Raw genomic sequence first — 16,154 nt, 5'->3', positions numbered from 1 at the left:
GGGAGTGAGACATCTTATTTTATTTGCAGTCTCATGTTCAAGTGTGACATGATGAAGTATCGTGTACGGCTCAGTAGCTCAGGTTGTACTCAATGGATACTGAAAGCAAGATGAACCACAGCACGTCTCTAAGTCTACAACCCGATGCACCGCCAATCGATTAGTGACTAACTGTCCAGATCGCCGAACGGATTAAAAGCCACCTACATAGCTTGAACTACCAAAAGTCACTTCCACAACCTCCAGAGTCTATGGAAAAATTTGTTAAACTCAAGAGCGAGTTTTGGACAAATCGGAGAACTGAAAAACCGACACAACAATAACCTGATCATCCGACATCGCTGTTCCTCAATGCGTGGTCCCACAGTTGTAATATTGTTCACCCAGTGTGGGCTCCACAGCCGTTCGGCGATCCCGCTAGTCACAGGCCTGAAATTGAAGTAAGACAAGTCGCTAGCGGTTTATATATTATGGGATGACAAAGTCAAGTTGGATATTGCATTAGTGGTTCTGAGTAATGATTGGCTATTCGAAAGAGCTTGAGCAGTGAACTAATCGCCGATCGACATGGTGCCAAGCAGACAGTGAATGAAGGTTACTAAGCGTATTAGATACGCAATACTGTAGTAAGCCATCAACGGGACTAGATGCAGTGGCCTAATATTGGCTATTGTTATCCGCCATTGTACTGCAACAACACAAGTCCTGCCACAGTACCGGTGGAAGTAGATGCCTTAGGAAACAGAAAGATAATTACCACTTGAGAGTTTTGAAATGCTTTGGGATAACCCTACCACATGTAATGTATACATGCTTCTCCGTTCTAGAAGATTGAAAGAAGTGTCCAGCGCTACAGCGTGGTTTCCAAAACACCCTTGGTGCCTTGCGAAGCACTCCAATTTCATATTTATCTATTGTTTACTTATTATTCATTTATTTGATAACATTTGTCATCAGTATTTAGTAGTGTTTCCAGTACAGCCGGAAATGAATAACCACACGCCGTACAGATTGATGCCATACACAAGAATGCGAAAATTTCGTGAACTGTGAGCTTTCACCGTAAGCTGATCAGCTGTTTGAGCGACTATGAGACAACAGTAGCATGTAAGTAAGGGAAGATGACCAGGATTTGTCTACAAACCTCAGGATGCACAACAAAACTAGTTCATCTATGCTGCAAAGCTCAGAAGCACTGCATACGTGTTTCAACGAATCCCACGTACTGTCCAAACTTGAAATATTCGGGATGCGATGCGATGAGCAGTGCTAATCGTTCCTAATAAGGACAAGACATCTGCCCAGAGCTTTCCAGCCGAAGGAAACGCAGAACTCACATAGCTATTATGAGTGAGGCCTATGAAGTTGGTAGAGATTGGGGAAAAGACTACGTATACAACAGACATTTCGAGACAACCTACCAAATTTTCTGCAAAATAGTGTCATCGGCTTGGTATTCACCCCACATGCAAGCCTCGCCACCGAGCAGGGTTGTTGGTCCCGAAGTGGACTGAAGATCAAGCTCTGGACAGAGAAGTACACAAGGGAAACGGCACAATTTAAAATGCGAGGATCAAACATTTGCGTATACTGAAATAATCCAGTGCTAGAAGGCGGTCAGCTAAAACCAGCCTCATACCCTAGACCTAGTTGTGCGGCCGGAAAAGTGGAATCCAGAGCGATCTATAGCCTTTGCTCAGAGTTTGCAAACTAAAGAATCCCATAAATGATAAAGGAAACAAATGTATTTTTCGAAACAGTGGCAACCGGTACACTCTTAGGTTTTTTGTAGACTGTGCATCCGAAGAAACCACCTCTGTTGCCATCATTCGTGTCGATGGTTTTAACAAAGGCTACATATTACAGAGATGAAACAAAGTGCATGAAGGCTGAAAATGACACATATTGTCTCTCTAAAAAACTGAGTTTTCTATGGAGGAAAATGTTCGTAGTTCAGATAGGGTAGATGGTCGTTGGCTTGTTCGCTGACCTGGGCAATTTGATTACAAACGTTTCATCACCAATCGAGGTGACATCACCGCAAACCGCTACGCACAACTACGCTCCCCAATAACGCACTGATTATGTCACCTCGATTGGTGATGGAAACAGTAAACAGTAAACATCTCAGTTTGTCCAGCACAGTAAACAGACCAACGACCACTTTCTGAGTCTTTGGACAACCCCAGATCAGAAAGAACATTCATACGATTCCTAATGACTGGATTATCTTTCAAAATGAGTGAGATTATTACTGAAATACTCGGACTACAGCCAACAGTCTTGTCAAGGTAGCTAGGCCCGTGTTTCTATGATACCCCTGACATGGCATATTACACGCTGACCGATGCACGTGAATAGGTTTGATGTGAAGTCACAAATATCTTTCTCATCAATGAAAGGAGCCGAGGTTGTTTGTATTCCGACTCTACTGTGGACGTTGATGAAGCACTTTGGATAACCATTCATCAGCAGGATTTTCCTCAAAAAGTGCTAACCTCGTTGACGATGCGGGCTTATAGACTACGGGAGTGTAACGGAGGAACTGTAACCATTGAACTGTCCACCGGGCTGCTTTGTATTCTCTTCCGTGTCGCGTGTATCCGTAAGCCAAAATGCTTGCGTTTTCCAGATTGAATTTGTGGCCTCCTCGGTCCTCGTGTATACATATCAAGGACAAGGGGTCATGTCTCGTGATAGCCGCGTTGTGTTCCTTTATTCGTCTGCATAATTTCATCCCAGTTTGTCCAAAGTAGAATTTGTTGCAGTCGTTGAAGTTGATTTGGTATATCACATTGTTCCTCTTGATTTTGCCTCGGTTGCTCTTCGGTCTAGAGATCAATTTCCTAAGAGGGTCACCCTAAGGAAATTGATCTGTAGACCGAAGGGCAACTGAGGCAGTACCAAGAGTAACAATGTAATACACCAAATCAACTGCAATGACTGCAACAAATTGTACGTTGGACAATCTCGAAGGAAATTATGCATGACCACTCGCAAACCGCTACGCACAACTACGCTCCCCAATAACGCACTGATTATGTCACCTCGATTGGTGATGGAAACAGTAAACAGTAAACATCTCAGTTTGTCCAGCACAGTAAACAGACCAACGACCACTTTCTGAGTCTTTGGACAACCCCAGATCAGAAAGAACATTCATACGATTCCTAATGACTGGATTATCTTTCAAAATGAGTGAGATTATTACTGAAATACTCGGACTACAGCCAACAGTCTTGTCAAGGTAGCTAGGCCCGTGTTTCTATGATACCCCTGACATGGCATATTACACGCTGACCGATGCACGTGAATAGGTTTGATGTGAAGTCACAAATATCTTTCTCATCAATGAAAGGAGCCGAGGTTGTTTGTATTCCGACTCTACTGTGGACGTTGATGAAGCACTTTGGATAACCATTCATCAGCAGGATTTTCCTCAAAAAGTGCTAACCTCGTTGACGATGCGGGCTTATAGACTACGGGAGTGTAACGGAGGAACTGTAACCATTGAACTGTCCACCGGGCTGCTTTGTTGTATGGCTGTGAGACTTGGCCTATTCGAGCGGCGGAACCGAGACGTCTTCAGATGTTCAACAATCGTCGTCTCAGAACCATAGACCGTGTGGATTGGTGTCGGCGAATCCGTAACGAAGCAGTTAGAAAGCGCGTTTTCGGTTGTGCGACGGTTACTTCCACTGAAGAATGTGTCCAGCACCAAAAGCTGCGATGGTTGCGGCATTTGTTGCGTATGCTGAACCAGCGTTTGCCGAATAGAGTGCATTTTCCCATGCCCAATTCAGATTGGCGTGAACAGAGAGGTGGCCAACCCTTGACTTGAGAAAGGAGTATGAAGGAGATAACGAAACACTTGGGTGCTGCCGGTGCTTATCGCCCTCCAGGATGGGGACCGCGTGATCCTCACTGTGCCTGGTTAGAGACACTACAAGATATGGCTGCCAACCGATGTCAGTGGCGTTCTTGTTGTCAGTTTCTACCCAGATCGCCTGAGTGAGTGTCTGGAGGTATAGGCACCTCGGAATGATTGTGGTGAGCTAGCACTAAGTCCCTTCCCCGTCCACCTTTACTCTTCTCTTTACAATAAGGCTTTCAAATAAACCATGGTTGTACGGCAGTGAAGCATCGGTGTTGAACACTGATGTCACGCTGTCGGATGGTATGGTGATAATGTCAACCGGTTCATCCTATTGATACAAAGTTATATAAGTACATCGGTACATTTACAAGCAAGTACATTGTACAAGCAGCCACTGATGTCACGCTGTCGATGATGATGGTGATAATGTCAACCGGTTCATCCTATTGATACAAAGTTATATAAGTACATCGGTACATTTACAAGCAAGTACATTGAAAGATACAAGCAGCCATTCAATTTACACTCTTCTATGACGCAGAGGTCATGGTGGGTGAAATAAAGGGTGCATAAAAGTGACTCCAAACGCACCACATTAATAATGACGAAAATGTTACCAGAAACTATTTTTACAAAGAAAGTAACGTTTTGGACTATCATCTGCAGTCATTCGTACAGCCATCCCCTTAAAGATACCTGCCCAACGGTTGACCCTTCGCTACGCCCCACTACAGATCCTAACAACGCACTGATGACGTCAGTCTACTTGGTGATGAAAAGTTTGAAATGCGATTATCAACCTCGGCAAACAGATCATCGGTCACGCATGCCAACGTTAGACTCAAGAGGCTGTCCACAACAACACCATCAAGTTGTTTACTACACTTGAACTCAAGTATGAAATTTCTGATACAAAGTACACTCGTATATTCAATAAAAACAAAAGCCCATCTGTCACATGAATGCATACACTACCTGACAGGGAACCAACGTCATTGGACAATACAAAAGATAAAATATGTGCATGAACAAAGTTGCAAGCTGATTTGGAATACTTGGATAGGGTAACCTGGAGTTAACGAGGTCACAGGTTTGAGCATTTTTGAACACACGTACAGCCTAGATATTGCTCTAGTGAATGTCAAAAGAAGTTATTCTCCATCTAAGTTGATTTGTTGTTTACGAGTGCAATGTTAAAGGAAGCACGTGCTGGCACAAGCGGACCCTTGATACTTTATCAAATGAGTATATGAGTTGGGAAGGCTTAATTCCCACAAGCACCGCAGAATCATAGGAGGCCGACAATTGTAGAAAAGGTCAGAAAGAATTGGATGCCGAGTGAAGCTCACCATGGAGCTTGGTACTAGCTCGCTCACTCCCCTAACTCAAATACGAGTGAATATGAACAAACCAAACTTTGGAACTACAAAGGACACGTTTGGTCAGTTATCTGAAAGCTACTAACCAAGTGACGATGGGCACCTTGTGAAAAATATGCATGCCGAGTCTCACGTTGGACAAGCAGGAAAACCAATGATTTGGTTGCTAGTGAGGCACATTTCAACAGTAAGATGTCACAGAGAGTGAATTGTAGTTTGAGCTGAGCAGCTATCTATCCAGGATGTTAAATAACCCGTTTACCTGTAGCGGCCTTTCGGTGCCTAGCTGCCATGCCACCAGAAGGTTGCACGAGGGCTGGGATAATGCCAGGTTGCCCAAGCCTAGACAGGGGAAGTCGAGAGACAGAGTTCGGGTTTGAACCACGGACCTTCCGGTCAGTAAATTCGCGCCGTCTCGCCCCCCATGATGTTAAAATTTAATGGGAGTCTCAAGGGGCCAATTAAAAGTGACACTTTCTGCCAGAAACTTTCTTTACAGGGGGGGAATGTAATAACGAATAGGCTAGGTCCTTGAAAGTCCGTTCCAGCAAACACCCAGCTGGCAAACGCGGAGCTGAAACAGACCTGAAATCTGTAGTTGCTGTCACCTGAAGTACGCAGTGCAACGCGTGGACCAAGTCATGCGTTCAGTTTGAGCCGTGTGGCAGAGGACTGTTGAACAAGTTCCACAAAATTTAGGTAAATAAAACGGGTAAAATTTCGATCGTGCGTGATTGTTACCTTCTTAGGTGTTCAGACCAGTTGTGACTGCCCCTGCACTACACACTTCAGATAAATGAACATTAGACCTGTGGAAACACAATACTATACAAAACAATTTCGTTTGCAAAGATTCACTGTGTGTTGACGGATGTATCACGTGGCCTTAGTGGCATTCCAAAACATTGGGATGAAGAAAGTTTGTACAACTAGTTGATCTAGCTAACAGGAGAATTGCCGCGCGCTACATCGGAATCAAGAAATTAACTGATAGGCAATGGGCTACATAGATTACAAACGACTCACGTCTGAGGGGGTCACACAGATAGTAAGGCACCCAATCTCGTATAAAGTGCAAATTGTCCAGATACCAACAGGAAGAAAACAGCAAATTTTCGGACAGCGCAAATTCCCCAGGGATGTCCGGTTTCCACACTTGGGATACGACGGAGTTTTTGAGCTGTTAATGAGAATTGGAATTAGGAAGTTGAACAGTCAAGACAATGAAGCATTCCAATGCAAATGATGGGGAACCGAAGAGGCGAGGCATGTAATGACTAAGTTACACGGTGGTCGGGCGCTAGCAGGACTTCGAAAAGACAAAGGAGTTGGTCGTACAATCGAGTCCATGTTTTATGGTAACCGTGTGGTGCCCACCTCACTCAAGTAATATACACGACCATGCGAGTTATGGAAGAGAAACACTGCCACTATTTATAATAAATACTGGATCAAATAGAGAAATAGAATCATCATTATCAAAGTGGAATAGGGAATCGAATTTGGTGAAGTGTTCAGAAAAGTAAAATGTGTTCGGTGAAGCCACACATTGCTCAGTAGAGTGTCATCGGCTTAGGGGTTAATTTCCCCCAAAACACAGTCGTTAGAAGGCGGAACATAATGGGCAAGTTGATCAGAGAACAGCATTAGGCCATTTCTATCGTCCCATACTAGGCGGAGCCGACGAATTCTGCCTCGGGCAGTGGTCGCCTGAAAATAAAGCAGGTAAATATGGGATCCACCCAGGATTTCTTGAAAAATGGCTCTTAAAGCAGTTAGACTTCTCACCGGGCATTACAGGCCTCCTACAGTTCTTGAACTGCTGACGAACAAAGCACGTGATGTTGAAGTAGGCCAGATGGTTTTCGGGTCACACTACACAGGTTGCGCTGGTTAGACCATATACTTCGTAAGCCAGAGGACCGTTTGCCTCATATAACCCTCTTCGCCCAGTCTTGTATTGGCTGGAATCGAGAAGGGGCGGTCAGTCCATGATTGGCAACGAACCATAAAAGCCCTACCAGTCAACATAGCGAACTAAGTGAGCATGCTTCTAGGTGCGTCTCTCATTCAAATCCGCCATGTCTACGGGGGCGGCGAAGGAGGTAACTGAAGGCTGCCGACACAAACCGTCGCAATCACCCTGGTTGCGAAATTTGTGGAAGTCGCGTTCACATAATTCTCGTTTGAAAAATCCTCCTCCTTTTTTGACGCAATTATCCTGGTGAGTTCACACCAAAGGGAGGAAGCACTGGACTCGAATTTCGATCTTATTAGAGCTCATCAGCAGTAAAATCCTTGACCACTTCGACATTTGAACTCCGGACTTTGCATTTACTGAATTACGTCAACATCCGCCACCAACCCAACCGCCGATAGCTACTTGAAAGATTCGCTTCCATCCGTATTATTGGATTGGATGGATTGGATTGAATTCATTATTACTCATTATTGGGTTCATTGATATCGGATTTAGATAGTGTTCCCATGTTCACTGTGGTGGATACACAGTACCACTGACCGGGTCAGATACAAGCGTAATTTCTAGCGACGATATCTACCGTACACGATATGTTCGTGCCACCGACTTCAGTGATGCTATTTACGGCGTCCGCTGTCACGTGTAATCGCTTATTCTGCATCATATCATTGATTTTTTAGGCTTTGTAATCGCACTCTTGGCATGCGAAAAACGAAACATATCAACAGCATACTAGTGGCACCACAGAAACTGAATGCCAATAGGTGGAAGGAAAATCGAGACTATTTATAACGAACCGAAATTTCAATGCAACAGTCTGATGTGAGACTTGGGTCGGCTCACAGTGGTCCTGACATGATAAAACCTTTTTAAACTACAACACTAATATATGTTCTGAGGTAAGAGGATAAGATAATGGAGTCCAAAGAGGGGAACAAGAATCGGAGGCCGAGTGCAGGAATTCATCCAGGCATGTGGAGTGCCAAAAAGAGCGTTATTTTTTGGGTTAGTGTTCACAAGGGGGCAGTGTTTACTGCGAGTTGAGTGTCTTTCCTGCCAGTTTTTGTGCGTTCGTATCTAATAAAGTTTGCCGCAAAAAGGTTCGGACGGTGTAATCCCATACCGATGCGTTTACAAATCATTTTAGATAATTTTCTGATGTATTTCCCCCGATAAACGACCGGTGGCCTACCAACCTTAATTATACGAAGAAAGCTGCTTCGAGATATCGCTTCAGTTGGATTACCGAGATATTTGGAAAGTTTGTCGAGAATTCTTAAAGCTCAGCTTCAACAGCCTTTTAGGTGCCTGGCTACCGTGTCATCCGAACGAAGCACGAGGGTTGATATACTGCCAGGTTGCCCAAGCGGAGACATGAACAGCCAAGACGCAGCTGTCGGGACCATTCGATTAGTAAGCTCGCAGTCTAACCCTGAGCTGTCTCAATCCCAAGAATTCTTAATGGTACACGATACCATCAAAACAGCAGCATTCATAGCGGCACCAATCAACAACATTTATAAATATCAAAGAAGCATTTTGTCTCGGTCCAGGGTATGCACCTGTGAAAAACTAGTACCTGATGCACAGGTTAGCGTTCATCAGCGAATCAGCCACATACTAGCTCAGTGAGGCCCAATTAATGCTTTTCGGACTTTCGGCTGTTAGATAAACTTCTGTGAACATCACATCCACGTTCCTCCCTGAAAGTTCGATTCATTCAACGACTGGAATGACACACGAGCATTCCTGGATGACGTTGGTTCGGTTTGGAATGTGAATGAGAAAAAGGCAAACTAACGACAGAATCACAATGGCAAATATCTATCTATCTGCTCCTTGATCTTATCAGCAACATCAATAGGGTTGGGATTACAAGTCCTCGGCTTGAAGCCACGAGTCACCGGTAGCTTCACATCCTCGAGATATTTAGAAGCAATTAAATGGCAAGAAATGGAGAAAACGATGTCCGGCATCTTCACATAAACAAAGGCAAAATACAACAAGTGGAAGGATAGCTCGCAGTTAACAGGGCTTAAAGTATCACTGTGCAACAGAACCTCCTATCGAAGTACACATGATATTGTGCGATACTTCGAATGGGATGCTGTGCATTACTCATCATAGGTGCTATTGGTAACCCGATGATTCTTGCTGCTTTAGTAAGACAACTGCAGGTTTCCAGTAAACATAGGTGTGATATTGTGGTTGCACATGTTTACGCTATAGACAGTTCGCTTTAAGTATCCCATTAACATAAATGTGTGGTCGAAAATGAACTGTAAACTATATGGTTTCAATTAGCCAACAAATAGTATTCAATGACCAAAAGTAAGGCAATATTCACTGGCCAAACGTAAAACACTACTCATTAGGTTATTGAAACCTTTTCGACAGCCCGCAACTGGTTTCGCCCATCTTGGGGACGTCGTCCACGAGTCCCTCTCAACCTCATGTTCTACTTGAACACAAATTAGACAGATTTCGGCAAGTACTCTCACTCCACACGAAACCGGTTTTGACGGGGAACTCCACTAAATCCACTTAAATCTCTTGCCTGTGGTGGTCCGCTTCAACGGTTTTGTAGCCCAGAACACTCCCAAGTGGGTAGTAATATTTTACGCATCAGCAAGATGTATAACGGGTCTCCAGCTCAAGGGTGGCCGGACGACGCTGTGACCGACTTGTCGAGTTATCTACGTGGGCATCCACTTTTGGCGCACATCCAGTTGGATTAAATTCTCCATGAAAAACTTGACGGATAGTGTGGTTTCCGTGTACTTTGATGCATAAGTTGGACAATTGCGCTGACAACATATTTTCCGATTGCTAATCATTATAAACAGAAACTACCCAAAAGAGGATGTGAAGTCTTAGGTGATTAAAATCGAGAACAACAGCCACTTAAATGTCTGTCAATAAGGAGAGGCGTAGGTGATCGAAGGGAAGAAAACCAACACGTGGCAGACCAAGATGGTCGGTCTCCATCAAACACCACTTGAGCAGAATACTGTAGCCTCCGGTCGTCAACAGAAAATGTTGTCCTTTGTAAGCCAAAAAATGAATTGGAAGCGGTCACAGACATTGCTAAAACTTCAATTCATGTAAGAAGCTCTATTTCCAACGTTGCGCATCTGACGGCCTTGTAAACGCACATGCATCACTGGTACCACGTGGGCGTTATATTCAATCGGCTAAATCGTACTGCTTACTGCTCTGTCAGCAGCACACGGTTAGGTGCAGGCTATGGCGTGGTGACGCCTAACGGTATGAACTCAAATGCTACTTGCAGTTTACCCAAGTGACGAAAGGTATGAAACCCGGTTACAGCCAAAAACACAATGGGCCCTGATGGTGCCCCTCGTTATCACACAAGCACAGCACGTGGTAAATTCTGGCGACCATATAAAACAAGATTGAGTTCATAATCACATATGCAGCGGGACTTCGGAAACCACAATCGAAGTGAACAATACGTGTGATCTTAACTTGTGGGTGAATACTGGTGAAAGGAATATGGCCTTCGCTGCGGAGTTATCCACTAGAAAATGCCAACTAGACCGGTTACAGACTATTGGACAGAAGAGCAAATTCTCATATGCATCTTAATTACAAAAACCGGACATCCACCTTCTCTTGAACGCCTCTTCCTGAACGTTTATTGAGTGTTACTCAAGTCAAAGCAAATGCTACAAACCGAGTCCACAAATCCGCAATAGATCTCCTTTTCAAGCGAATTTACAAGAAAACATACTACTCGCATGCCTTCCCCATCAGTAGTACCGCCGTTACACTGGTACACTTTAGAGTGTTGGTACATCCATGTCGAGATTCGTACAAGATTTGATTATGTTCACAGGATACCATCACGTAAAGTGCACTGTCCATCGTCAAATGAGAGTGTGTGATGTTAACGTGAACCTCAGCAAGGGGAGAAACTTCAAGCGTGTTGGTGATTGTTCAGATGGCCGATGATCTATTCGCCGGGCTTGTATGGTGTTCTTCTTCAGCAGTCAAAATAAGTAAACCAGTTAATACCGAGTCTGCATCTCGCGCTATCACAGTACACCTAGTTGCCCTGCTATGAAGACGACAATGACTTCACTCGACGTGAAGTCACGCAATACGTTTCCCATTGGTCGCATTGTCAAAGAGAATTTTGGGACACTCTGAAGTTGTGTTACCGTAGATCCCGTAAAATTCCAAACCCACGCCTTCGCTGTTATCCCGTCCTCCTGGACGACCGCTGATTAACCAACCAACGTATTCTGAATATTCACCGGCAGGTCAGCAAAAAACCAAAGCAGATTACACCGAAAATCGCGACTGACAAGCGTGCTATACCCCCAGGTCATCTTTCAGGATTCAATCGGAAGGAGCCTAGGACCGAGACGATCACTCTGATGACTTTTTGTGTAAGTTACGAACGTGTCCAACCTGACGTGACACTTAACAAAAGCAGTATCAACAGCGACAGCGCTTCATATAATACGGCTATAATAGAAGAAACGAAAACAAACTTACCTCGAGCACTTGCGCAGCCACTTCCTGCCAAACCACAATTTTTCGACGGTTAGCCGGTTCTCGGTTTCCAAGTTCAGTTACGATATTCTGTACACTGTAGAGCAGAAAAAACTTTGGCTACAAACAAAAAATAGGTGGTAGAACCAAGTGGGCACTCAAAGCCAAAGACTATCTAGAGGAACTTTCGTCCTGAGGCGCATACGGATAGTAATAATAATAAGTAATTGTCCAGCTCTAAAACTCTTCCGGTGCCCAGATGCCGCGCTATTCGGAGAAAATACGAGGGTTTATAAACCGCCAGGTTGCCCGAGTCCTGACAGGAGCTGTCGAGGTTGGCGGACCATCTGGCCAGAGCTTTCTGGAATTCAATGAGGAGTTGTGAAAAGGAGATTTTACTAAATACAAGCAACAAACTGCGATGGTGGTTGATCAGTTGCATATAGTCTTAACGCCTCTCCAACTCTCTTGAGCAAAACGTCCTGCACGGCCGCCATCAGGTGTTACTAAAATGGCATCGTACATCGCAGTGTTGCCCCAGCAGAGATACCGTTCGGTTTCGTACAAATGTAGAGTTCATCTCCCGAAAAAACGGGCAATGAGTGCATATGGCGCCACGACGTAATCAGGAGTAAGAACTATCACATACATAATCCACAGCAAAATTTGTTCCGTCTTACTGGGAATCATTAGTACTGCGCATCTCATAGGGAATCTCAAACCAGTGACCTTCCGACTATTAGTTCTAACAAGCGGCCGCTAAGTCACTAGCAGCTAATCTACACTGACTGGCTCGCACTTAGACAGGATGTAGAGCCATTAATTTCCTTCAGCGCAGATTGACAACAAGTCCGCACTGAAAATTCCAAAATCTATTGACACTACCGAAATGGTGTTACGGCTGAACGATTATTATTTTTATTACTGAAGAAAACAGTTCATTCGAAGAGCGAAACTGAGGAAACAGCATTCATGACCCCACAGTTTGGATCCCGTGATTGAAAGACGTATGGCATTGGTCCTGCGTAAGTGAGAGTTAATCACAGTGATGATCACCTACTGAGCGGTTAAGTGTTCAAACTACTTACCGAAAGTTACGGGTTTGAGATTCCCTGGAGTTACGTGAGGTGAGCACTACTGATGATTCTCAATAAGGATGAAAAAGCTGTCCAGTAAATCTCGGTCGATTAGACTAGATTAGCTTCACTCAAGATAAGATAATCATTCAGCTGTAACATCCTTCGGTGCCCAGCTGCCATGCCATCAAAAGGAAGCTTGAGGGCTAGGATACTACCAGGTTGCCCAAGTCTAGACAGGGGAAGTCGAGAGGCAGAGGTCGGGTTCGAACCATGGACCTTCCGATCAGTAAATTCGCTCCCTAAATAGTTGAGATATCTCAACTTCACTTATTTCACTTAGGGTTTGACAGAACAATCAGGAGAAATATACGGATGGGCTCCGTTAGAGTTACAGTGACAACTCACCGTTTCCAGAAGTAATCGAGTGACAAAGCACTCTGTAAATTTAGTTTGGCTTGTGTTTTAATCATTTCAGGATCGGAATCCCTGAAGAAAAAAGAAATATATGGTGAAAGAAGCCAGTGTAACATGAACAAATTTCGTCCGAAAAATCGGCGACACAAAAGCTAGTAAAGATTAATGCAATCGCCAGTGACATTCATGATAACAGAACGCACCAGCAGACAGGTTGTACTTCGTCTCCGCCTAGATGAATGTATTCGTCAGGAAAGAGACTGAACATCTCGATGAGAAAATTCTCAATAAATTGGTATGTTTCATTGAAAAATGGGTTGAGCGGTCCAAAGTAGACAGTGTTATCCTCGTAACCTTGACATTGGGCTAGCAGTTCCGGTTTGGAGTAGACCAGACTGCGGGTATGACCTGCGGGGAATAAAGCATTTTAATCAGTATTAAGTTATCAATGGTGATACGATGGGGTAGGACTGTAATGGTATAAATCTATGGAAAGCGTGGGTGTGCATGTGTGCGAGATTAGTGCGAACGAAAGATATCTATCAATAACACAATAGGAAGCCATGAAAAACGGAATAGTCTTCGACGCCAAAATCTCAATTCCAGATCACGCGGATGGAAAGACTGAGAACAGTAATCTTAATGAAACCCGTGGACAGAGGCTCCAAATAGTTTGATATGTATACAAATAGAAATCCTTGATTTTCGGAGTAAATGATGTAGGACTCCGAAATATGCGGATTCTTGCACTTAGATTGGGATAGCTCTCATAATGTTTCGCGCACCATTTCGTCACGCTGCTTTATACTCCGGGTGTCAATTTTTCTCAGTAGAGGGTCGGGACTAATTACAAATTCAGTAAACAGCCGCCCTGAGTGATGCGCTAAGTCAAAAGCTCTTATTTGGCTGAGGAACCCAGTAAAACCGAACGGTCCGATTAAGGTTTCGCGCGCTGCGTTATCCGAGTTGGCCATAGTTGGAGCGAACAATGGATAGATTCGAGCTTGCATTCTGCCACGCCCTGTCGAAACGAAAAACCCTTGCAAAGCAAATTAGTAGGGGAACGGACCAGTAATCACCAATGCACTGCACCATTCAATGCAAACACTGCATAGAAATCATTGGTAGTAATAGCAGCGTGCGTACACGAAATACTGTTGGTTGTGAACGGAAACAGCATAAAATGTTCATAAAAGGAAACAAACGATTGTGAATGTTAGTCACATTAAGACTCACTCAAGGTACATATGAATGAAAATCAATTGAAAACCAGAGAGAAGCACAAACGAACGAACACGGCTGTGTCAGGTAAGACATTAGACCCGCCCAATTCACACAATTCACTCGGATCGCAAGGGGCGATCCGACATTCATGCTGTCAACAGGATTGAGTGCCCATCAAAATCGACAGAAGAACTAAGTTGTGATATGTTTAGTTTACTCACAGGGTCGGTTGCATACTGGTTGAAAACAGTGTTAAACTATCGCATTATGTATTGTTGAAGGGAGTAAATGATCTGAGGATTGTCAATGCAATGCACGTCTGCGAGACAGAACCATGCAATGAAATATTGCTGTGCAAAACATTCTGCTCACTCGTCGGAATGGAGTCTTCACATAAAATCAACTTATTTCGTGCACACATTCGGTGTCTAGCTGTTCCGTGTAACTCGAGGCAGACATGATCCAGCCAGTCAATGTTTTTTTAATGTGCTGGAGAAAATTTGCCATTCAGAATTACGAGTGTGTAACAAATATGCGCAAAGAATAGGAGCAAAGAACTACGACTTCAGAGAATTCATGTGACACAAGAAGCTCGGAAAGAGGAATCATTCACAGGTCGTGTGAGCAGTCCATGTGATATGTCGTCAGTCGAAGAATTGACGAACAGCTCACAACGTGACGTGAATTTCGTGACTGAAGGCTGGAAGGTACTACATCCTGTCCAAGTGCGGACTCATCATACTGCTGACCAACGTCTTCTGGCCGAGCGGTTATTTGTTCAAACACCCTGTGGATTCACGAAATGTGTACCACTGGTAATTTTTGACAAGGATAAAACAGCTGTACAGTGCTTCCGGGTTTTACTTACACGACGAAGTCTCGACCGAAGTTCATGTGATAGTGACCTGGTTAAAATCTTGATGACTCAGGTCACGGTTCAATCGAAACACTCAAGTGGAGGCGGAGATCAGACTAGTGAACAGAGACAACCCTAACCAGCAGACATATACAGACATGCTCACAGCACCATTCAACTATCAAACTGACGCATCGCTCGCGGATGCACATACAATACGTTCACATCGTCAATAAGTAGAGCAAACACACCAACACAGACAATCCATATGTTTTCACGTTTAACGTCAAAGATTCATTCAACTTTGTTACTCGGTTTGTGTGCTAAACTGTCACTTCTTGTGTTTAAAAACATGGATGTAAGTGAACGGAAAACATCGTCTCAAAAGAATATACAATTGCACCGACAGAAAACACTACCATGTGTTTAGAACTCCACATTTGTCCGCTGGATTTCCCATCAGACCAAACGGTCTAACTGCAGTATATTGGGGAATCATGCGGAATTAAAAATTAAAGTGGCGGGTAATCAACAGTACCTGGAATGTCGAATTCCGGTATAACACGTATGCCACGTAGCCTTGCGAATTCAACAATTTCTTTGATGTCATGTTGTGTGTACACTTGGCGTTTATGCCACGCACCCTATGAACGAAAAAAAGCGAAAACAGAGCATAAATTCCGATGAATGAAAAAAAGCGAAAACAAAGCATAAACTCTGGACTACTTTTCCGCAGTTAGTACTTGCCTGAAGGAGAGCCACTCATAATGATTGAACATCACGTCGACAGAACGGATGTCGTGAGTCTGATGTAGACCAAAGT

General features: G+C 44.0%; 1 protein-coding gene across 1 annotated transcript in view; it reads right to left on the bottom strand.

Annotated features, from left to right (window-relative positions):
* Nucleotides 1-16,154, bottom strand: part of T265_14886 (hypothetical protein) — a gene marked incomplete at both ends in the record, with an annotated part of 60,282 nt that overhangs the window by 8,204 nt on the left and 35,924 nt on the right. The window contains 7 exons of the mRNA XM_009175673.1: nucleotides 325-429; nucleotides 1,422-1,524; nucleotides 6,283-6,436; nucleotides 11,762-11,855; nucleotides 13,243-13,323; nucleotides 13,455-13,659; nucleotides 15,870-15,975. Of these exons, the coding sequence (XP_009173937.1) occupies nucleotides 325-429; nucleotides 1,422-1,524; nucleotides 6,283-6,436; nucleotides 11,762-11,855; nucleotides 13,243-13,323; nucleotides 13,455-13,659; nucleotides 15,870-15,975 (848 nt within the window). The remainder of the gene's footprint in view (nucleotides 1-324; nucleotides 430-1,421; nucleotides 1,525-6,282; nucleotides 6,437-11,761; nucleotides 11,856-13,242; nucleotides 13,324-13,454; nucleotides 13,660-15,869; nucleotides 15,976-16,154) is intronic.

Source organism: Opisthorchis viverrini, assembly GCF_000715545.1.
Source record: "Opisthorchis viverrini unplaced genomic scaffold opera_v5_290, whole genome shotgun sequence".
Lineage (NCBI taxonomy): Eukaryota > Metazoa > Platyhelminthes > Trematoda > Opisthorchiida > Opisthorchiidae > Opisthorchis > Opisthorchis viverrini.
This window is presented reverse-complemented; position numbering and strand designations above follow the sequence as displayed.